We start from the raw sequence: 22,505 nt of genomic DNA, 5'->3' as shown, positions 1-22,505 counted from the left end.
CAATATAAGGGTAAAGAATTACATAAATGGCAGATGTGTCTCCGCAGTTGGGCGGGGACCCTGACATAGTAAATGGTGGGTGGGCTCCTAGGTGGTCCGTGTGGGTCAGATTGGCTCGGTTGACCGCCGACTCCGTTTTTATTACGGAATCTATTTGATACTTTTGTTATGTTATGGGTAAAACATGCTTCACATAAGTGCATGTGTGAGGACTCCCATGACCATCCCACCCATTGAAGGATTTATTAGATATAAAATGCAAGATTAGTCGGATTTATTAGATATAAAATGCAAGATTAGTCGGATTTATTAGATATAAAATGCAAGATTAGTCGAGGTAATCATGTGGTGCAAAAGTTTGTTGTGATTGTGATCTTCTTGTTTTAGCCACCAAAGTTACTTTCAGGATCTAAACATCCAACTTGGTGGGCTGATGTATTGTGTCCCCTTTCATATTAAGACTAAATTAGACTGTCGTTTTCCTGCATAACGTAACAGTGTCAAATTTTTAGGTGGGAACTCTTTAACAAGCCAATCCAATGGGTCCCGTCTTCTAGTTAGTTATGCTCAGCATTTCCACATGAACAATCCTTCGCATGAGAAGGACCAAGTCTAAATTGGCTAAGTATTTTCTCGATGAATTAGGAAATCTGCTTCCATATTGTATCCAAATCACCAGCACTTTGGGATTTGAAGACCGATGCTTGGGACCATTGGAAAGTGGGGAACATTTCACAGAAAAGAAAAGAAAAGAGGGCACAGAAACTTTATGTCGTCATGATGTATATATATATACCCCCAATCCGCCGATCCTGTGAAAATTGGAAGTTGATGACCATCATGGCGCTTTCAAAATATGATGACCACCTACGAATATTGCATTTTCATTAAAATCGAATATCTATCATACTCAATTTGAAATCCATATGAATATGGTAGAAGATCTTTATAGTAAAATGGATAGTTCATATATAATGAGGATATCAAGTTTTTAGAAAAGGCTGTCGAACTCGATTTGGATCATTGGCTCGGGATCAATCATCCCATCACCGTGACGACATCCGGGTGAAGTGAAGTCAGGATCCAGGTCCAAGGCGGTCCGGATTCCAGAGCTAATGTAATGCGTACACTTGAATCCGGATCGCAATCGCATGTGGAATGAATATGATACTCGGATCCATTTCCATTCGATGGCGTGGAGACGACGCGATCGAGGAAGATCACTCAAGCGTATCGGTGGCGGGCAGAGGACACTGACAAATTTCTCGAACCTCAAAGCCGCTGATTTTAAGAACTCGGTTGCCTTCTTCAAAAGTTCACGACCGCCACCGAGACCCAACGTACTGGACGCACATGGAGTTTCCACTCGAGGAAGGAAAGTTTTATTATAATTTCTATGACCGACTGCCCTTTTCTGAAATTCTTAATGACGGATGAAGTTTTGCTGACAACCACCCTATGGGTGACCTTCGCCAAACAGTCCTCATATTGAAAAATAGGTTCATCCATCTTAGATATCATCATAAATTGACTTCTACAGACCAATTTAATTGCTAATGCTACTCGTATCATTTTTGCTTTTTGAGGTTACATACACACAACATATAGTATTTTTTTTTTAATGTTTATTTAATGGAGGTTGCCTGCCTTCTAAAAAAACCCATAAGAGTCTCTTCAAGTTTCTGGCTTGCTTTGGTGGACCAACGTACTTGATATTTTAAAAAGATTTGCTTTTTCAATTAGTGTCCCCCAACTCCACCATTGATGAACGCCAAAACACTAAGTTCAACTTGGAAAATGAAAAAGGTTCAAGGCAAGGAATGTGGAGCTTACAGGCCTTTAAGGAATCCACTCCAGATGACAATGACAAACAAAGATAGCTTACAATCTATCGTCGTGCTATGAAGGCGGGGGTTGGTAGATATTGGATCCCGCGTTGGCTGTTACGATGTCATCAAATCCATCCCCACCCTCTCTTGGTGTGATAGCACTTAGATTAGATATGGGCATGCCATCCCACACGCTGCGGGAAGCACAAGACGTGTGGCACCAACTCCCAAGTTTGTTTCCCTCTCTTCTCTCAACCAAGAACTAACTTCTTCTTCTTCTTTAATTTTAATTTCTCCCCCAAACAAACCCTGCCTATTTTTCAAATCTTTCTAAGCTACAATCCGGATGCCTTTATTTATGTGCACCCTTCATCACTTGAACTTCTATGACTGCCTGCCCTGCCCTGCCCTGCCTTAAAAGAGGAGTTAACGGCTTTTTCTTTTGTCCCTTGCCCTCCAGGTCTATGGTAGAATGGACTTATACAAGAGATTGACACTTATGTCATATTAAAATGAATAGGGTAAACTATACTTGACTTAAATTTCATTCATATGAATACATATTTATGATTACAATTAGTTACATAAATCTTTATAAATTAAACTACAAGTTAAACTCATTGAATAAATTGCAATTATGCAAAGGAATGACCTAAATCACATTCACATGAATACGTACTTAGTTTAAACATTTGAGGATTCTAGTTTGCTGATGTACAGTGTTAATATCTCAATTCTCAAAGCAGTGCCGGGTTGTTCATAATTGAGACAAGAAAGGGAGAGGAAAGAATAAAAAGTAACAGGTCAGTCAGTTTGGTATGCGTTGCTCGAAGCACGTACAGGAAAAGAAAAGAAATACGTTTCAAACTCGTAACGCTTCACAACCACCGACGGCCCGTCACATTCAAATCGCTTGTGTCCGGTACAACACACTCACGAGACAAGCATGTCCTTTTCTCCCGCTTCCCCTCCTTCAAATTCCCTCCCACCTCTTTCCTCCCCACCATTTTTCCGGCCACCGGCATACTCTTCCGGCATATAAACCTGGATTCCCAAGCCAAGAAGTCACCCGCCGACAAAGCATGGCAGAATTCGAGAAGCTCATCCAACCCACTTGACCCACATTCAGCTAAGCCGGTGCCGTCAAGACGAAGTCCCGATGCCAGAAAATGCATCGTCCCACATGGCACCGACAACGGGAGCAGCAGCGGTGGGGGCAGCGGAAGTGCAGCACCCTGTGGTGCATGCAAATTCCTTAGAAGGAAATGTGCGAGTGGGTGCATATTTGCTCCTTACTTTGGGTCTGATCAAGGTGCAGCCAGGTTCGCTGCAGTCCACAAGGTCTTTGGTGCAAGTAACGTCTCCAAGCTGCTGCTGCATATTCCGGCGAATCGCAGACAGGATGCCGTCCTGACAATATCTTACGAGGCTCAAGCAAGACTTTCTGATCCAGTTTATGGATGTGTCGCAACGATACTGGCATTACAGCAGCAGGTTCGAAACTTTGAACACTTCTTATACATGTAAGATAACTCAGGAAATTTCAGTTTCTGCAGTAGTCAAAAGGGGAGGACTGTGGAAACAATACTCGCTCCAGCCTTTCAGAAAGATCACTCATACTTTTCTTCAAAAAGCTTAAGGTTTTAGTTGCCTGTAAAGAAAGCTGACATTTCTCCGGACTTGTGGAATATCTAATCTTATTCACAGTCTATAGAAGTCACTCAATTATTTTTCACATGGCGGTACCCTCCAAATAGGATAACTGGTATGTGGAAAATAACAGCTATTGACATGAAATCTTGTCCCCTAAGCATTGGATTCCACTTTGAAAGGTACATTTCTCCATCCGTTGCTGTCTACAAGTAAAACTCTTTAGCCTTGGTTCCTCTTCGTGGGCATTTATTGTCCTTCTCTCGAGGCTTTGGGTGGTTCCACCAAGAGCCACTTGCTTATCCGGATGACCTGAACAAGTAGGTCCTTTCAGATGCCAAATGCCTGGTGTAACATCAACCCCAATAGTCTTCTTTGGAAGATGGAATTCTTTCGGTTAGACAAGCAACTTTTTCTTTACTCCCCTTTCCTTACAAGCCTACGGCTCTTTGTTAACCGAGGGTTGATGAGGATCCATCTGTCAATGCCAGTGGGTTGGGTTTATCCAGATCCAGCACATGAACCAATTTATTCTCTCTTGCCAAAAGAATAGAGGACACTTTTTAGTAAACAGATTATGATTTGGCATGCAGGTTTCATCCGATTCAAAGATTAATCGTCAAGAACCTAATACACTTCTGTGTAAACATCTGATTTTTTTTAGTTAGTCAGATTTGGATTTTGTTCCCAAAACCTATATCCAGATACTAGTCCAATTAGGTTGGTCAGGATTATGTTGGTATTTGGCCTGGATCTGACTCCTCCACATTCCTTCGCAAGTCATTGCCGAGTCTCACAAAGGAGGCACCTTGTCAATGCGGGTCCGGCACCAGACATTGCAAGTCCCACTCAAGTGCCCGGATGATACACGATTGTTTATACTGAACCATTTGCGCGTAAGATTTGGAGAAAAAGCTACGCTGCCAATTGGGTTCCAACATTAGAACCGTAAGAGAATTTAAGTTCATCCATTTATAGGGTCCCAGACAGGTTACATCAAGATATGTACCTGATCTTGCTGGTTCCAAATATGAAATATCCCGTCGACTTCCATTTTCTTCATCTCCTGCAGTGAAACCAGACTCTGACCATGATTGCCATAAAGAGCCTTCAACATGAATCTCTTCGAACAGGGAAAAACTCTCTTTTTTGTAACATTCTGCAGCCTTTGCTGGCTCGAAAGCAGGCGTTTTTGTACCTAGGAAATGAGGAATCACAACTACAAACACATACAAATTGATCGACATGAAGGGAACTAGGCTCAGGTTATCTGGTGCTCCCTAGGGACTACATGCTGGATAGGCTTGTCAAATTTCTCATGACCATATAATCTGTTGACAAGCACAAAATAGGCCACAGGTTGATCTGATTAGTACTTATATGAAGGGGTTATAAAAAAGTTAAAAACAGTTAGGATTTCCATCTAAGAGCAAGCAGTACAAATTTTAAACTAATCATTCTGACCTAATGTTTTCAGGTAGCTGCATTACAGGCAGAACTATCGGTAGTGCAAACACAGCTGATCAATAGCAGACTGGCCGTTGCCAATGCCCTGCAAATCCCACACCAGCAACACCATGTGGGTCTTCTACAACCAGCATTTTCCAATAATTCCTCCGCTTCAAATAACCTGGTCACCATGGGAAACTATACTGGCCACTTTGATCCAACAGATGCAGCACCATCTTCAAGAAGTTTTGAGCCTCTTCAGCTATCGCACCCTTCAAATGATGAAGACGATGATGAAGAAGAGAGCCAGAAACCAATTGTATTTGCTAACCCTATACTACACCCAAAATAATCATCTTACAAGATTTTTCTCAGAAAGAACAGGCCCTATAGCTTTTAAATAATTGGTGATAGAGGTGATTATCAAGCCCCAACAAGATCATTTTTTACAGGATAAATTTGGTTGCCGTTGGTTTGGAGCATGAAAAGAGACACAAGATGCCACACGAAGCAATGCACAAGGCAACTTTATAAATGATATCAACAATACCACATAGAGATTTCAAAGAATGTTCTTCCTATTTATGCATTTTCTTCACATAAGCAGTAAGTACAATGAACATATTGAAACCATCGAAACCAATCATGCGAACCCAAGGCACTGCCTTCCAATATGGAAAACAAAACACAACCAAAGAAGACTTCTACGTCTGCTCATATGGCAACAAACCAGAGCAATTTGAGCTACCACAAAAGCATGGTACCGCACGATGTCCTTGCCTGACATCACCATAACTAAAAGCAAGCTCCTCCCCTTCGTCTATATCTCTAGCAGCAAAGAAACATAAACGAGGAAGTAATGCACCAGAATGACGTAGTAGTACAGTTGAAAGATTTCCACCATCACACGCGTGGTTGATAAATCTGGCAACATTTCCAATTCTAGTGGCGTCTATATTTAACCTTAGACAGGCTTTGCCTGATGGGAGATGCTCTCGAACAACTAGCAGTGCAGGAGAAAAGTGGCCAGTGGACACATACTTATCATACTCTTGTTGCCGTTTCCTTGATTCTTCTGTTGTCAAAAGCTCACCTGAACAAATCACAGCGGTAATAATAGTCACTTAAGAAGTACAACTCAAAACAGTTTATGGAGGATAACCCAGAAAATGCGTGATACTCTCATCATGTTAAAGGGAAGAAATTGTGGGGTGTAAAAACTACTGGAGAGGATAGATGAACAACTCACATTTTTTTGTGCGTGAGGAACACAAAGAAGCTTTATTTCACTGGATGTGATGACAGCACTTAGTATAAAGCATCATGAGACACTAATAATACAACACAAGGACAGTCATGTTACCCCTAGAATTTGAACTTTATATATATAGTGAGTGAATGATGGCTCGGCTATCCAGAGTCACCCAGAGAAAAAAACAAAGAAAAAAAGGTGAGAACTGAGAACTAACAATTCATCACCTTTCTTCACCTTATTTTTCTCTCGAGTATCCATCATGATGGAATAGATGGTCCTAATTAAATGGCTGTGTGACTCTAAAAAGCCGGAGTCACCATTCAATTTTCCTAAATATATACATACATACATATACATACACACACCACAAGTTTTAGAAAAACAAGTGTGGTCATCTACCTATTTCTGACAGATGAATTGAACAACCAAAAATAAGTCTGCAGAAGAGAGCAGTTCTATCAGATCAAAACAACTTAACGAAGGTGAAAGAAAACTTGTGCGGTCAATCTATTTCTAACAGGTGAATTGAACATCCAAAAATAAGTCTGCAAAAGGGAGCGATTGTATCAGATCAAAACAACTTAACGAAGCACCATTTGTAACGTAACTGCGTCCCAGGACAAAAAACAAACAGAAGAACCAAGTCCTAAAGCACTTATACAGAGTGATTACACAATAAATGAACAAGAGAGCTCCAGTGAGAAATATTCTCAAGCGATTGGTAGGGGAAGAATTTTCCTGCTGCAAATATCATTACCATGCCAAAAAGCTGGGCCCAAAACAAAATGCACTGCCTTTTTCACATGATCCTTTTACCACCAGTCCCCACAAACCATTAAAACACGCATTTTTTTAGTATTGAATCTACTATATAAATAGAAGTCCAAGAGAAAATTATGGCATTTATACATATCTTACCAACATATTCACACAAGAATTCTCCACGTGGGACGAACTCTGCTGCGTGCAATCCCCAACCTTTTTTCAAATGCTTCACGATTCTCAGCTTCACAGCAATCCCTCGTTGTGTTGGTCGGTTGGGACAATCAATACTGCAAGAACAGCTGTTCCCACACTCCATCCTCGACCCGACGCCCAACTCCACTACACTTAACAACTCATTGAAACCCAAACATGGGCATCCTCCTCGTCCGTCGTGGCCAACAGAGCACTCTCTACAGCAACACCCTTCAGAAACATCAACATCTAAGGAAGAAAGTTCGTGGGCAGGGCCAAACTTTGAAGGACAGCTATAGTTTCCGCCCCACGATTGAGACAATATCGAGGAAGAACGGTTGCCCAAGACCGCATGCGAGGTGTAAAGGAAGTACGCGTAAGGCTCATCATCGACGGGGTTGCAGAAGGGAATGGGGTACTTCTCGAGGCCTCTGGAAGCGTCTGAGCAGCGGCGTTCGGTAATGGCTTGTGCCATGCGGCGGAGGGTCCTGCAAGTCGAGGAAACGGAGGCCATATCAGGAGGAGGTAGCCATGGAAGGATTAGTTCTGCGAATTCGAGAAAGAGGTTCGGCTGGTCGCCACACCCTGACGCAGGTCTCTTCATCGGTGCGGACTGGAGAGGTAGTGCGCGCCGTGGGCATACACGAATGGATGCGGAGTGGACTCAGTTCCGATTTACGATTATTCAGAGGGTTCTGTCGCTCTGCAGCCTGTATCGGGTCTTCATGCTTACGCAATTTGCACACCTCTCCCACGAAAATTTTGGCATAAAATGGCATAGCAGAAAGACAAGTGGTTAATGCAAAATGCTGGACTGGACCACCATAGAGAAGGACATAACAGTAGTTACTAGTAAGGTGTAAATACCATGTGTACAGTTCCCATTATACGAGAACCACATCTGAATCTGATCTTGAGATGAAGGCCGTTTTCACAAGTTCGTGACGATGCAATGGGTCGTTATCATCCATCCTTACCTTAGTTTACCATCTACGAGTTTAACAGAAAGAGGAAGCAAAAATTTTAGTACTGAAAATTTTTCAATATTTTTGTTGGAACAAGAAGAATAAGAACGTTGTGCTTTCACTTTGTTAAAATAAAAAAATTACCCGACCTGTTATCAATTGTTGTTGTGTACGGTAAAGATAATTATCTTAATGAATTTAGGAGAAAACTTGAAGCAACAACATCCTAATCTTAGCTTAAGGATTTCAATCTACGATTTGTGTTGGACCTGAAATCCCCATACACATCCATAGGCAGTGGTCTCCTCACGCGGTCCAGGCACACGCATATGGTCACCATCAGGTCGGAACGGCAGGGTGAACTTCTGTTTCGCAAAAGTAAGATTTACAGAAACTCGCCTGGTCCCCCGATATAAAGTTTAAATAACTTAATGAACAGAGAACGATAACATTTAACACAAAAAAGTTGGAAATTCCTTGATTAAGAAAGTAAACAATCACTTTCAACTTCAAGTGAAAGGTGGTCTGCCTCATCCAACCATGACTTCCGACTTCGCTTTCCTGTCCCATTCATGATGCAACAGGCCTACTAAAAGGGGAAATTATGTTTTGAGCCCCTTTATGGCAAGAAAACGTTTTCTACGAAAAGTTCAAATTTTAAAATCTTTTCCAGCATTACTGAACCGCCCGTCGCCGGTGAAACTGCCACCTCTCATATGAAACTGGCGATTTCACAGGTTGTTACGAATATTTGCATCTCTTAAAAAACTTACAAATTTATTGAGACTTTCAGCGTACTAACCCAATGGGGCAAGATAAACAAATCTAGATCCAGGTTTAGAGTCCAAATGTTCAGAAACATAAACACTTCATGCTCACAGTTTGTACATTGTCAGAAATGGCATCCGCCGCAAGCTCTAGTCATTTGAAAGAATGGATTACATGTACAGTGTAATGCAGGCTGCTCCCCATAGTGCACAGACCAAAAAAAAACAACCAAATTGTTGCAGCTTAGCCGCCTGAGGAACTTTGGTTGAATAATACAATGAAAAATAATGATAATAATAACAATAAGAGTTAAAGAGACGATATGAAATTTTGGTCATTTCACCGTAATCATGTGGCTCCATACTCAGTTTCCAGGACACGAACACCCGGACCATAGATGGAACGGCAACGATCGCTGAATGAACCAACCAGTTTGGAGACCACCTCTTTGAAGAACATAGACGCCACCTGAACAATTGAACACGACCAGAATCAGGGATAGAGATAAAATCATAAAACAATAGTTTAAACTTTAAATAACGGCATTTCACAGTAGAACAAAGATTTTTTGCTCAAAGATACGTGAAGCAACGGCTGAGGAGAAAGAATTATCTTAAATAGATTGAAAGACTATCATGCTTAAAGCTTTAAGTTCTGAACTGTGGCTTCATTACATCAAGTCATAACCCAGGACTTAGCCACCCTAGGCAGTCAGCACCAAAAATTTTATCACCGAGTTGGCGCTGGAAAAGGAGGAAAAATTAAATGCCAAAACATTGGAAAATGTAAATTCACTGATGAAGTTAAACCTGTCGATAAAGGGGTGACTGGAATCTGAAATCCACCAAGAAATGGAGGTTGCAGGTTCCCGGGATAGGACCAGGGTCAAACTCCCAGATGTTAATCAAGTGATCGAACAATCCACTTTCTGAAGCTATTGTCTGCAACAAACACGTCAACAATTTCAAGGGGTGCAAGAAATTTAAGCAACAGCAAATCACACCAGGCAACAAATGGGATATTCAAAAGTGAATTATATCCAGAAACAAACATAACGTTGTAAGTAATCTTCAGACAGCATAGTAAAAATCCTAGCCCTCTGAGGCTTTCCAGTTCACTACACTGAATGTGAGATGGAAATTCAGTTCTTTATGATCAACCTATCATGTGCCACAACATGGAACATTCTCTTCCAGACCCCTTAACATGAGCATATCTTATATTGCCACGAAGATAATGCTCCAAAATCAAGAGTTGGATAGGGCAACCATCTCATGACATGAAGAGCTCTTGAAGTCATTACTCGAAGTCATTTTACTTTCTTGTGAGACAAATAACTGCTGAGATACCTTTATGTGCCGAGGCTTCTTCATTTCCACATGAGACATGTAGCTTTCAACAAAAAATTTAAAACCAATCTGCAATTCTGCATCAAGTGAACCATCAACATTGTGCCGGACTATCTTTGACTGCTGGCACCAAGGGACAAAATCTTGATACAAATCAACAGCTGCAACAACAGCAAATAGCTGCTCTGGAGAGTACCTAATTTTAGCAAGTCGAGCAAAATTTCTATGAACATCACTGCAAAGAAACTTAAGAATACATTCTTGGGAAAAAAATAACAGGTATGAGGTAACATTCAAGGAATAGAAATTACAATTTAATACAAGACACCATAGTGATAGGCAAGTGATAATTCAAATAAGATGGACATTTCAGATTTGAAAAACAGAAAAATAGGCACACCTGGATGAGACTATTGATGAATGATACAAGATCCACATAGAACAAAAAAAGATCACAAAGTATCATCAAAATATGCTAAAATTGCATTAACAAAATCTTGATTGGTTTGGGAAGAAAAGGATAATAAACTAATGAAAGACAAAAAGCACAAGAGTGATAAATAAATGAATAAACAGACAAGGGTATGGCAGAATCAATAAGACATTGCAAAACATGAGATAGAAAAACCTACAGGGCAACTGCACAACCAAAGAATCAGAAATCCCACGTGCAAGTTCTAACTTAAGCATGAGAATATAGTATGGAACATAAAAAAAAGGAATATTTAGCATACCCAATAACTCGCCTCTCCTCATAGTTCTTTGATAGAATATCTCCCTCTTCACCATCAACACAACCAAGAAAACTTCTTGTCTGACAAGCATTAGACATCCTTCCAAGATCATCTCTCCTTAAGCTAGGATACTTATCCACACTCACCATTTTACTGACAGATGCTAACTCAGTGCCTGCAATACTACTGAAACCTTGCACCTGGGTTAATTTGTGTGCACTTTGAACAGGTTTCGTTGACAGACTTGAAGCATATAAAAAACATGCATGATTCTGGATACATGGTAAAAGCCTCTGAAAAATCTTCATGCTCAACAAAATACAGAAATTCAACTTTTCACGTCGTCTTCAGAGCCAGCAAGTCCTGTTTTCGGAAAAGAAAAACGGCGAACATATCAACCGAAAACTTATTTGAAAATCTCATTGCTGTAACAAAGAATTAAAAGGGAAAAGAAAGAAGAGGCAACTAACATGACACAAGGACAGGAATGAAGGGGAAAACCTAAGAACAAACTAACGACTACTTGTCACCCAAAATAAGAACCCAAAACTCAGCCTTAGTTGAGGAGGTCAACAAAGTTAAAAATCAATGCCCAAGGAGTTCATGTCATTAGGAGGAACCTTCTTGACCTGGCTTGTGGACCCAAAATTTATCTAAAACATGTTCATCTATATGTAGGACCTTTGATTATGCCTCCTCAAATACGCCTCCCAGTGCTTTAAAGAGCGAGAGAAGGGGAGGAGAGAGAGATGCACAAACTGCATATCTGTGTTCATCCTAGTTTAGACTTGTGGCTCTGCCAACTGCACGCTGGGTCCTCGTTTTGATAAGAATAGTTCTGATGAACAGCTCGGGAGGAAAGTGAACTCAGAACCCTCCCGAGCTCTAAAATAAAAAGCATATACAGAGTTCCACTGGAGAGAAAAGTACAAAAACATCCATATCTTCAGAAGCAAGCAACAAATGCTCTAAAATGTACCTACAAAACCTTTTCCAGTGTCCACGGGATTTCTTCTTTTGCAAAGCATAACAGACAAATAAAGTTCTCATTTTCTGTACATAATTATGCACCTAAAAATAATTTATCGCAACACTATTACATACATCATAGATACTGTTTCATGTGGAGTCTCGAAAGGACTTCTAAAGACCCTTGTCCTACTGCATTGGGCTTTCCTTACAATTTCGCCTTGTTTCATAAAGATACCCTGTTTCCATCATATACATCATGACCATTCCAGAAGGTTAATTCGACAGCCAAACTAAAATGCGAAAGTACTTCTAAAACGTAAAATAAGACGCACAATTTCACTGCCGCATCGTAAAATTCACAAAAATAAGCACCCATCACCTTACCCGATCCGACAACCACCGTCCACATGCGAAACCTATCTGAGAATCACGTCTGCCTGATATCCTACGCACTTCCAAAATAATAAAGCAAATAACTAACCCTCCCACCAGGAAATTCAACCACATAAAATGAAACAGAAAAAAACTCCAAAAGCAATTACAGCGTACAAAACAACGGCAACCCTTTAAACAAATAGGCCAATGAATCTCCCAAGAAAGCGAAGCATAACAATGGAAGAAACACCCAGATGTCAAACCCCACTGGCCACCGAAAATTGATCAAAATGGAATAAATCAAACAGGAAAAATGAATAAGATCCACAAACCAAGAATCAAGTTACCCAAAAAACCAACGTACCAATGAGAAGAGAAACCAGGAGGAGATAGAGCCAGAAGCGAATCAATACCTCGGGAACGACGACATGGAAATCGAAAGCGGGATGGAAGTTTGGGAGGAGAAGGAAAGGCGTCTCTACGTAGAGAGAGGGGAAAAGGATTTTGGGGATTGCCCCAAAAATCTAGGGCTCCTCTGAAGGGGGCAAATTGGGGAAGATAACAGGGAGGAGCCGGGGGGATTGCCTCCTCCTCTACTCCCTCCGGTGTTCAATGCCGACCGCGGGCTCCCCGTCTTTCGCAAACGCCCCTCTGTTTTGGGAATATACCCATGGATGCCATCCTTCCCGAGGCTCGGCGGGGCGACAGCCAATAAGAATGGGGTGGACCGGTTCCGTTTCGGATCACGACTAAACCCTGGTTCATAGACTATAGTCGCAAGCTACGACCGGTACGGACGGCGGTGGTGGCAACCGGCGGCACGTCACAGAAAGTCGGAACTTTCAGCCAACATCTACAACTTCAACACGCAAAAAGAGCAAACCAAGCGAGTTGGCGTGTTATTGACAGGAAACCTGATGTTTCGTAAAAGTGGCACTCTTATTTTGAAGTTTTTTGAATCATCCACTGTCCCCCGTTTATTCAAACAAAGGGACTAAATTATTTGTCGTCGTTGAGGTGCTTCTCAAACTTGATGAGAAAGCAAGGCCTCATTTATATACTAACTGAGCTGCATTAGAAAAAGCAGGTGCTCATGTTATGCTACCAAAGATGATCCGGCTCTTTTGGCAATAGCTATTTATATTTGGCATGGATCGCAGGTGCACTTTGCATGTGGACCATCTCTAAAATTTTTCTTCTACCCCAAGGTCAAACCAGTGACAAGCAAATGCATGATAAGAAAGTCCACAACTTCCACCACTATGGCAATGTGAAGAAAGTTGTATGAGGGAGGTTCGATCTTCTCCACTTATAGTTGATGATGGTGCAAGTACACCAAAGTGACAGCCCACTAGTAACCATATGGGCAATCAAACGGCCTCAACAAACACAAGGCAATATTATGCATGGCCAAGGGTCCCATGGTTCTGAATTTTCATGTACATTCCCACATGGTATCATACTCTTTATCTCTACAACTCTCATTTTAAGGGGAAAACGAGGAAAGGAAAGCCCAAGTTATTATCCTTGTGTCAAGTTTCTCTCCGTTGAAATATGCGATTTTGAAATTCGTGAACTTTTCACGTGCAAAAGGCTCGTGTATGCAACATGTTCAAGTAATCGAAGTCTTTATTCTTGCGTTATAAGGAAATTCAGTCATACACCCGTGTGGCCACACCAGCGGAAGAACCATCAACTCACGATATTGTGGTCAAACTTGTCGAGCCATGGATTTCCATATTTAAATTTGGAAGGACCATACAACCTTTATTATCCCACAGATCTCATGCCGTGCCGATGCATAAAACTTCGCCACTTCTGTGTTTAGGACCCCATTGGTTGCGTTTGGAAGCGTCGAGTTTCTGGTTCTAGAATCCAGGCACCGTCGCAGAGTTCCCTTTTGCCAGGATAGCATGTTTCTCTTTAACTGCTATAGCCTCATACATAAGTCCCCTTACAGGAGGAAATATATAAAAGGCGGGGTTTTGTTTTCTTCGCTGATAATTGGACATTCTTGCATGCATGAGAACTTGAAAAAACGAGGGTATCACAAACGTCTGCGGCAAACGTGGAAGACATATAGCTTCTACATCACCATCCACCTGCTACTGAATCTAGTGCTAGGAATGCTAGTGCGGAGGTGCCACACTTATGGGGCATTGGGAAAAGATCCATGATGGCTGCATTGAATATGGGTGTTAGAATTTAACTAACCAGAAAAATAAGAAAATGATTTCCTAGGAGGTGGCACGTCTAGTTTAACAACACTGTGCATGCTAGCTGAAATACTACCACTCAGCGGAAGGAAATAACACCTAAGTGTCATCGTTCACCTCAACTTTAGCTTTTCCTCATTCCTGAAAAACAATATGGTGAAACCTGTTGGATGAGGAATTGAAGCATCTTCTGCACGTCTGATTGTTAAGCTGAAATATTTGGACCAGTCGTGTAAATAGTTGATCAATATTTATGCATCTTCCAAATGGATGGAACTGTAAAGATTAATGAAAGCAACCATAAGATTAGGGGCAGCTGCTAAACCTGCCTCTGTCTTGCACATGGAACAATCTACAAGTGACTTTCATGTAGCAGTGGTATGTGTTTGGCCAAGCTTTGCTAACTGGACTGCATAATGACCAATACCGACAAAGTATCGGAGCATTAGCAGAAGAGCTACTTTTATCCAGATCGATTTCCAGCAAGGAGAAACATCCTTAGAGCTGTAAGACCGGCTATTGGTATTTTGGAACTCCTGTAGTCTCACCTGCTGTCGCCTTTGGGTGCCTTCTGAAAGTCATTTCTGATTTGCACAATACATGTTCCGCAAAACCACCTCCACACTGTTTTCGTTCATATAACAAACATAAATACATCAGGCCCAAAAGGAAGACGTCAATAGACAATATGCCAGAAATGGTCGGATTGATTTTGTATTGTTCCCCAAAAAACATGCCCATAAGAATCTCAGTTAACAGCTACAAGATAATTCCAACGGTAATAACTAGTATTTTACACAATTTACTAGCTTAAATCCATGTTGCTACAAGAATTACAAACGAAATTAAAGAAATGGCGAGGTTAATCAACAACTTGAGCTTGCCCAATAATGCGCCGCCAACTTTGAAACACTAAAGGACCAATCTCAGCCTCATTTGCAGCAACACCTGTAGAATCCAGAAAGTTAACCACCCATGCCTTTTGATTTATTGTAATGCTAAAAGATTATTCACTACTTCATAAGAAACTGGACATACAAAACACAATATGAAGGAACATGTTAGGAAAAAAAAAAGTTTGATTGATTCATTCATATAACAATCTTTCTACCTATTGCCAGGAATCTCCAAATGGCCAATATAAGAACCAAAAGAATAACCTATCTGCAAATGATGGAAAAACAAAGTTCACAATTGTGAGGACACAAAATGCAAGTACTGCTTCCAGAATTTGGTTCAACTGTTTCAACATAAAACAGGTTCTTTTAAATTTGAGCTCGAAAAATTATATTATATGCATCATATTGTTTAACCATACATTACTTTGAATTTGAGAGCTACACATTAACAAGCTCCACATGGCTCATGGCTCATGCACAATGGGGTGCTCGAGGGTATACAAGCTACAATCCATGGATAGAATTATGGTGCAAGTGCAACCAATGATTGATTGCAAATGATGCTTTAATTTTCTAAAAAGCCTAGTGGAAGTCCTCAGATGTTAAAAGAAAAAGTTAAGGTTGCCTCCCCTGACACATATAGGGACCTTGTAATGCCTTTCTGAGACTTCCAGTCAGCTGGATTCAAGCTTGATGCTTCTAACTTTGACAGAACTTCATCTTTCCTGGTGTAGGTATCAGAACTCAACATGCTGAGACATGCAAACAAGATATAAACTTGTACTGTCAATATAACAAAATAAACAGAACTAATATGCTTATGAAAAATATGGCTCCGAAGACTCCCATCGGTGATGCAACATCTTGAGAACACAGATTCACCAGACGCCTGCTGCCTGCCACTTAGTGTCACAAATAAGAATAAGAGTCTTGTAGTTGTAAATCCTCTTGAGTGAACCAGCATAGACAGTATAACTGATTATGGCAGCATTTTTATTCCCTATTCTGTTTTTTCTTGTAAAACTGTTTCAGGTTGACTCTCCATCTAAGAGAACATGGTCCTTTCTTTGTTGACCAGGAGCCAGCTACAAGGTATGCAGCTACTGAGGATGCCTGAATAGCATCCTCATTTTGTAGCTCACTGTAGCTGCTATTGATTCAAATACCCACATTGGCAAACATCTGATTTACTTCATATATATCACTAGATTCATTTGCACAATCCAGATACTTGAGTATTGTAGAGGTAACCGAGGGAGAAGACTGCATTCAGATCATGCTAGATGTGCTCCTAGGACACAAAATAAAAATAGGAAATGTCTTCAAATCTATGAATTTCTTCTCTTTAGAACTTTGTTTAACACAGTGTATTAAATCCTGCACATATTCATCGACAGTAAGCACATGCACTAATGGTTCCAAATTCAATGTTATCTGTATCGTACGATACGGATGCGTATTGTACGATACATATCGTATAGGTCGAAGAAACCTATACAATATGTGTTTGATAAGCGATACGTGTACGTATCGTACACGTATCGTCCGTATCCGTATCGCACGATACGTGCGATACACCCCCGTATCGTACGATACTGGTTAAAACACTTTTTTTTTTGAAAGTTTAAACACCCCACCCTCTCTCTCTTCTTATATTTAAAGACTCCAAGAGACATAGGAGGGAGAGATTTTGCTCATTTTCATAAAAAATAACTGAGGATTCATTGATTTGAGAGATATTATCGTTGAATCATGAAAGATGATAACTATATGTTTTAAACTGTGATGTAATCTAAGTCATAAAACTCCAAGTCTTAAGGCTCTAAGTCCTAAGATTCTATAAAATTTTCAAGTTTAAAATTGTGATGGATGCTTATTATGTTATTTTGTATATCTAATTTCTTATTTTTGAATGTGTTGTTGATATACATGAATGTTTCTTATGTATGATGATCTTTTTTATATTTGAATACTTTTTTCTTGATTCTATTTTTTTGTTCATTTTTTCCAATTTTTAATGATTTTTCTCTATTTTTTTATTTTTAAATATTTTTTAAAATTAAAAAAATTAATTTTACGCTACGCTACGTTTGCGATACGTTACGATACGGCGTATAGGTCGGCCCGACTGATACACGATACGTTACGCCTTTTATAACATTGGTTCCAATAGTTAAATAAATTGGAAGTAATCTTGTAGACAAAATATGCTTCCACCTCCGTCCCAACTCCCAAGCAGTGGAAGCAGTGAGACTAACCAGGACGAGTGTCTGGAGAGTGCAAAGTTATGTCACTAATCTTATGTCCTCAGATACCTGCAGTTCAATGCTCAGACATTAAAAGTAAGTAAGGAAAACTAAAAGCAACCAAAAAAATTGATGGGCTAGAAGCTCATATAATGTAAGAAGGTAGCAATTATTTCAACTGCACTCTCAAGTCATCAAGTGATCATTCTTTGTGTATGTCGGATCATGGGATGCTTGCTGAATTATGTCTAGTTGTACATGTGAAGCGCGTCGACAGATCCCTTGACATTGACAGTCTAAATTGGTTAAGGAGAAAATTTTCATAGTTTCTCCCCTTCTTAGTTGCAAATATCATGGAGAAAGCATGACATCCATAATTGATTTGCAGCATCTGTACAAACAGTGAAATAACTTGCAGAAATTTCTTGGGCCTCACTTGAATGGTTGAACCTTTAAATCAGATGCAGGTGTGCTGATGTAAATCACATGAGAGTTTGAGCGACCTAACGAGAATTTGACAAGGATACAAGGTCGACCTGTTGAGAGGCCAAATAGAGATGCTTCACTGATATGACCTGTTAAAAATGTGCAAACAATCAATTATAGGGCAATGCAGATTGTACCTATGGTCTTGCAAGATAGCAGTTGCCCTCTATACACACAATGAGATTCATCCAAAATCACTGCCTGCCTCTAAAGACCATCATCACCATCATGATATCATCATCATCAGCTTCTTGATCTTTCAAAAAAGCAAAAGAGGAAGAAGAAGAGGCAACTTTTCTAGGATGTACAGCAACATATGACAATTAAAAGTATCCATCACTATTTTGCATGCATAGCCATAGTCACTCTACCAATAATCCATGCAGGAGCAGTCACCATCCTTGAAATGATGGAACCTAGTATTGTCTCTCACGATTATCTCCCTCCTCACTATCTTCGAGATAATCTTAATTGCGACATGGCAATCACCACACACACGAAGGTTCTTCACCACCCTTATTGGAGCAGAGGAACCAGGTGAGCACACAATCAGTCCAAATGCAATAGCTAATCTCTCACTATGGACACCCATCAATTCCCCCTTCTCTTCATCCTCCACATCTCTTAGCGACCAATTCTTGTCTGGTTCATAGCCAAGGCTCCTCATTTTGTTTGTCAGCTCACCCAAGAGCATGTAAATCTCAGCAGACTGCGGATGTGACTGATCCCCCACTATGAATCGGTGGACCTTTCCACCACATTCCACCCAACTACAAGCTGTTGTCTTCTGCATTCCATTATTTCGCATCATTTGCCTCACTTTCTCCACATCGTCCCATCTTTTGGCATCTGCGTAAATGTTTGAAAGGAGGACATAGTTCCCCGAGTTGTTAGGTTCGAGAATGAAAAGCTTGCCAGCAACAAACTCACCCAGCTTGACAGCTTTATGAGTCCGACAGGCATTGAGTAACGCCCCATATATTCCTGCATGTGGCTCGAAGGGCATTTCCTTGATCAACTTCTGTGCTTCCTCCAACCTCCCGGCTCGACCCAAGAGATCCACTAGACAAGCATAATGATCGACAGAGGGGGTTTTGATTGATTCAAATACTCTACGCCCTTCATCTACTAGGCCTGCATGGCTACATGCTGTCAAAACCCCAATGAAAGTTATGCGATCAGGCTCAACACCAACTTCTTGCATGGTCGACAGCAAGCGAAGCGCTTCAGGAGCCTGCCCATGAGCAGCAAAGCCAGCAATCAATGCATTATACGAGATCACGTCCTTAACAGACATCTCCTCAAAGACTTTGCGAGATTCCTCCATGCTTCCACATCTAGCACACATGTGGATCATCGCATTATAGCCTGAAATGCATAATTTGACCTTATTGATTTTGACATAATTCTGCGCCCAATTGGCAAGATCTAAAATGCCCAAATGACCACAAGCTGCGAAGACACTTGCCATCGTGACCTCATCTGGTTTCAACACTTTAACGGTCGTCATCTCCTTGAAAAGTTTTATTGCAGCCTCACAATGGCCATTCTGTGCATACCCAGCGATCATTGAATTCCACGAAACAACGTTTTTTTCAGGCATTTTATCGAACAATTCCTTTGCAGTGTCAACATCACCATTTTTAGCATACCCTGCAATCATTGCATTCCAAGAAACAGAATTCCTCTCCTGCATGCAGTCGAAGATCCGTCGAGCAGCCTCTAGGCACCCACATTTTGCATACATGTCCAGCATCGCGGTCCTAACAAAGCAGTTCAGTGCAATCTCATTACCTTCGAGAAGCCTCACCAGCCATCCTGCAAGCTCAGGGTCAGCTCGTTTTGCACAAACAGAAATCACCGTCACCAATGTCGTCTCGTCAGGCCGGATGGTCGTACCCAACATCTTCTTGAACAACCCAAGTGCCTCTTCATCGCGGTCTTCATGAGCATAAGCAGACAACATGGCGTTCCAAGAAACAACGTTTCGCTCAGGCATTTGATCGAACAACTCACGCGCAGTCTCCAAATCCCCAGACTTGGCATAGCCACTCACCATTGTCGTCCATGAAACTTCATTTGTCCGAGGCATCAATTTGAACAAACGCCTTGCTGCTGTGAGGTCACCCAACCTGCAATAAGCGGAAACCATGGAGTTCCAATCCGCAAGGGCCTTCTCGGGCAATTTTTCGAACAGTTGGTGCGCAAGTAAGATCTCACCGCACTTGGCATACATGTTCATGACAGCGTTCTGAACGTAAGGGTCAGATTGGTGGCCAAACCTGAGAATTTGGGCGTGAATGGCCTTCCCTAAGGAGATATCGGGGACGGAGCTGACAGATTTGAGCAAGGCAGGGAAGACGAAAGAGTCTGGTCGAACGTGGCCAGTCCGCTGCATGGCGAGGTAAAAGGCGACTGCATCAGCATAGGCTTGGGGGCCAGCTCCGGCGTGCAGCTTGATCATGGCGGTGTAGACGAGGACGTCAGGGTGGGGAACAGAGTCGAACACGCGACGTGCGTAACGAGGTAGAGTTAGGCGAGAGCACAAAGAGATGAGTGTGGCGAGCCACAGGTTGGTATGGTGGAGGCCGTGACGGAACAGGAAGGCATGTATCTGCTTGAGGTGGCGAGGGTGCTTGCACCAGGCCGCCGGTGCTACCAAAGAAGACGGTGTTAGCGGCTGCAATCGCACCATTAATAGCAGTCCTCCTCTTCCTCCTGCAGTTCTTGCTATGTGTGCAACGCCATGTGCAGAGAGATCCAGAAACGAACCCTACGATGGTTTCAAATAGCATCATGTCCTCCTAGTGCCAATCATTTATCCAAGACGAAGAACATTGCCGGATGTAGGTGACTGCAATTCAAAGCAATATTTACAGAGCAGCAGATTTGGACGACGAACGATACAACACCATGGTCCATGCTTGCCGCTCTCTGAACCGCAGTCCTATTTTTTTCTTTTTTCTCGCATGCGATATTGGAAAGTTTCCCGTTTCTCCAATGAAAACAAGTATCAACCAATATCAGTGACTGCACTTCGAGGCTCTAGATTCATAGACTTAAAGTTAGTTCCTCCTCATGATTTTAGACCAAACTATTTGTTAGCCTCAAGGGATCATAGGTGAAGATCTTTTAATCCCGGAAAGGAAAGAAAAGAAACCAAAAGGAAATGGAAAGGAAGGAAAGAGGAAGGGAGGGGAATGAAATGAAAAGAGGTGATTATAAAAGCTTGTTTGAATAAAAATGAGTGGAATGAAAAGGAAACGATGCAATTTATAATAATACCCTCAATAGTCAAAAGGTTGGGAGACAGGGAGAAAAAAAACGTGGAGGGGTATTGTGGGCAGTAACACTTTTGCACTTACTCTCTTTCCTTTTCCTTCTAATCCGTCCGATTTAAAAGGGATTGGATTTACATTATACAATCATTTCATTTCCTTTCCTTTCCCTCCCATCCAAACAGACTTTTTCTAATTAACCAACCAAACACACAAGAGGGATTGCTCAATCCCTCCCTTTCCTTCCAACCAAACAGGCCCTACTTTGATGAATAAGTGTGGACTTTTTGCTGCATCAACAAAAACATGTCATGCCAGATCAATGGATCTAAGATTCGGGGTGATCAAACACCCCATAAAGCCATGAAACCAGACATGGGATTAATAATGTCAGTCTGTGAAAATATAAGACCATTGTCAGAACCTGCGTGCCTGAATTCTTATGTTATTAGTGTTGTGACAAGGATAGTGCACCTTCGTGAGCTTGTGTTGGCGGTTATTTGTAGGACCCAATGCCACGAACCTGTGCAAGGAGCGATTTATATACTAGTCTTGGTTAACTTATGGAATTTTTATTTATATTGGCATATAAATGTTCTAGAGGAGCCTTACAAGACTACTTGCAGAGTGAAGGTGAAAGTTTGATTCCCTAGTGTTGTTCAACGAAACTCGAGGGTCGAGGGCTCCTGCAGAGAAAGGTTGGAGGAAAAGAACAAAATATTTTTTTAAATTAGTCATAGGAAATTAGAAAGGAAAACGCAAAAACCATTGGATGTGAATAAATTAGAAAGGAAAACATGGAGTCAGAAAAAGACTTGTCTTATGCGTATGCTCACAGAGCCCGATCCTTTTCTTTCAAAATTCTCGTCATATCCTTCCTGCGCTCATTCATAGCCCAGTCTCCCCCCGGACCTAATTGATATAGGACCAAGTTGAAGAAATGTTGATCTTACAAAAGTCCAGCATCAAACTCACGCAACTCTAAATCTGTTCATGCTCGCCTCTTGCTTCTGCGTAGAAAATTTTAAAGCCATTAAGCCTTTCAAGATTATTAATCGCAATCCTTTCAAAGACAAT

The 22,505-nt window shown here is 41.3% G+C and overlaps 4 protein-coding genes across 16 annotated transcripts; 1 reads left to right on the top strand and 3 right to left on the bottom strand.

Moving 5' to 3' along the window:
• Nucleotides 1-26: 26 nt before the first annotated feature.
• Nucleotides 27-5,356, top strand: LOC116247437 (LOB domain-containing protein 20). Its single transcript, XM_050075891.1, has 3 exons — nucleotides 27-100; nucleotides 2,576-3,323; nucleotides 4,957-5,356. Exons 1-3 carry the CDS (start codon nucleotides 27-29, stop codon nucleotides 5,278-5,280), a joined length of 1,146 nt encoding a protein of 381 aa, XP_049931848.1. The 3' UTR covers nucleotides 5,281-5,356.
• Nucleotides 5,357-5,488: 132 nt separating this feature from the next.
• LOC116246920 (histone-lysine N-methyltransferase SUVR3) lies at nucleotides 5,489-8,144 on the bottom strand. 3 transcript variants are annotated; one of them, XM_031618841.2, is made up of 3 exons: nucleotides 8,008-8,144; nucleotides 7,102-7,886; nucleotides 5,489-6,021 (listed from the first exon to the last, which is right to left on the bottom strand). In XM_031618841.2, the coding sequence occupies exons 2-3, from the start codon at nucleotides 7,742-7,744 to the stop codon at nucleotides 5,633-5,635; spliced, it is 1,032 nt and encodes a 343-aa protein (XP_031474701.1). In that variant the 5' UTR covers nucleotides 7,745-7,886; nucleotides 8,008-8,144; the 3' UTR covers nucleotides 5,489-5,632. The 3 variants fall into 3 exon arrangements, with proteins under 3 accessions (XP_031474701.1, XP_031474702.1, XP_031474700.1); XM_031618842.2 differs by having other exon boundaries at nucleotides 7,102-7,628; nucleotides 7,725-8,113; XM_031618840.2 differs by having other exon boundaries at nucleotides 7,102-8,112.
• A 797-nt stretch (nucleotides 8,145-8,941) lies between these two features.
• On the bottom strand, nucleotides 8,942-13,010 carry LOC116249145 (uncharacterized). Of its 8 annotated transcripts, none has more exons than XM_031622309.2 (6): nucleotides 12,717-13,004; nucleotides 12,313-12,380; nucleotides 10,957-11,319; nucleotides 10,223-10,418; nucleotides 9,683-9,814; nucleotides 8,942-9,341 (listed from the first exon to the last, which is right to left on the bottom strand). In XM_031622309.2, the coding sequence occupies exons 3-6, from the start codon at nucleotides 11,262-11,264 to the stop codon at nucleotides 9,222-9,224; spliced, it is 756 nt and encodes a 251-aa protein (XP_031478169.1). In that variant the 5' UTR covers nucleotides 11,265-11,319; nucleotides 12,313-12,380; nucleotides 12,717-13,004; the 3' UTR covers nucleotides 8,942-9,221. The 8 variants fall into 8 exon arrangements, with proteins under 8 accessions (XP_031478169.1, XP_049932390.1, XP_031478170.1 ...); XM_050076433.1 differs by having other exon boundaries at nucleotides 12,308-12,373; XM_031622310.2 differs by having other exon boundaries at nucleotides 12,313-12,373.
• Nucleotides 13,011-15,308: 2,298 nt separating this feature from the next.
• On the bottom strand, nucleotides 15,309-22,505 carry LOC116247854 (pentatricopeptide repeat-containing protein At1g14470-like). 4 transcript variants are annotated; one of them, XR_007572655.1, is made up of 5 exons: nucleotides 22,244-22,505; nucleotides 22,041-22,114; nucleotides 20,433-21,951; nucleotides 18,288-20,282; nucleotides 15,309-18,200 (listed from the first exon to the last, which is right to left on the bottom strand). XR_007572655.1 is itself a non-coding variant. In XM_050076350.1 (3 exons), exon 3 carries the CDS (start codon nucleotides 20,843-20,845, stop codon nucleotides 18,518-18,520), a length of 2,328 nt encoding a protein of 775 aa, XP_049932307.1. In that variant the 5' UTR covers nucleotides 20,846-21,951; nucleotides 22,041-22,114; nucleotides 22,244-22,505; the 3' UTR covers nucleotides 15,309-18,517. The 4 variants fall into 4 exon arrangements, 1 of the variants encoding a protein (XP_049932307.1); XR_007572653.1 differs by having other exon boundaries at nucleotides 18,288-21,951; XR_007572654.1 differs by having other exon boundaries at nucleotides 15,309-15,467; nucleotides 18,288-21,951.

Source organism: Nymphaea colorata, chromosome 2, assembly GCF_008831285.2.
Source record: "Nymphaea colorata isolate Beijing-Zhang1983 chromosome 2, ASM883128v2, whole genome shotgun sequence".
Taxonomy (NCBI): Eukaryota; Viridiplantae; Streptophyta; class Magnoliopsida; order Nymphaeales; family Nymphaeaceae; genus Nymphaea; species Nymphaea colorata.
The sequence above is the reverse complement of the archived record's forward strand: the minus strand, read 5'-3'. Positions and strand labels throughout refer to the sequence as shown.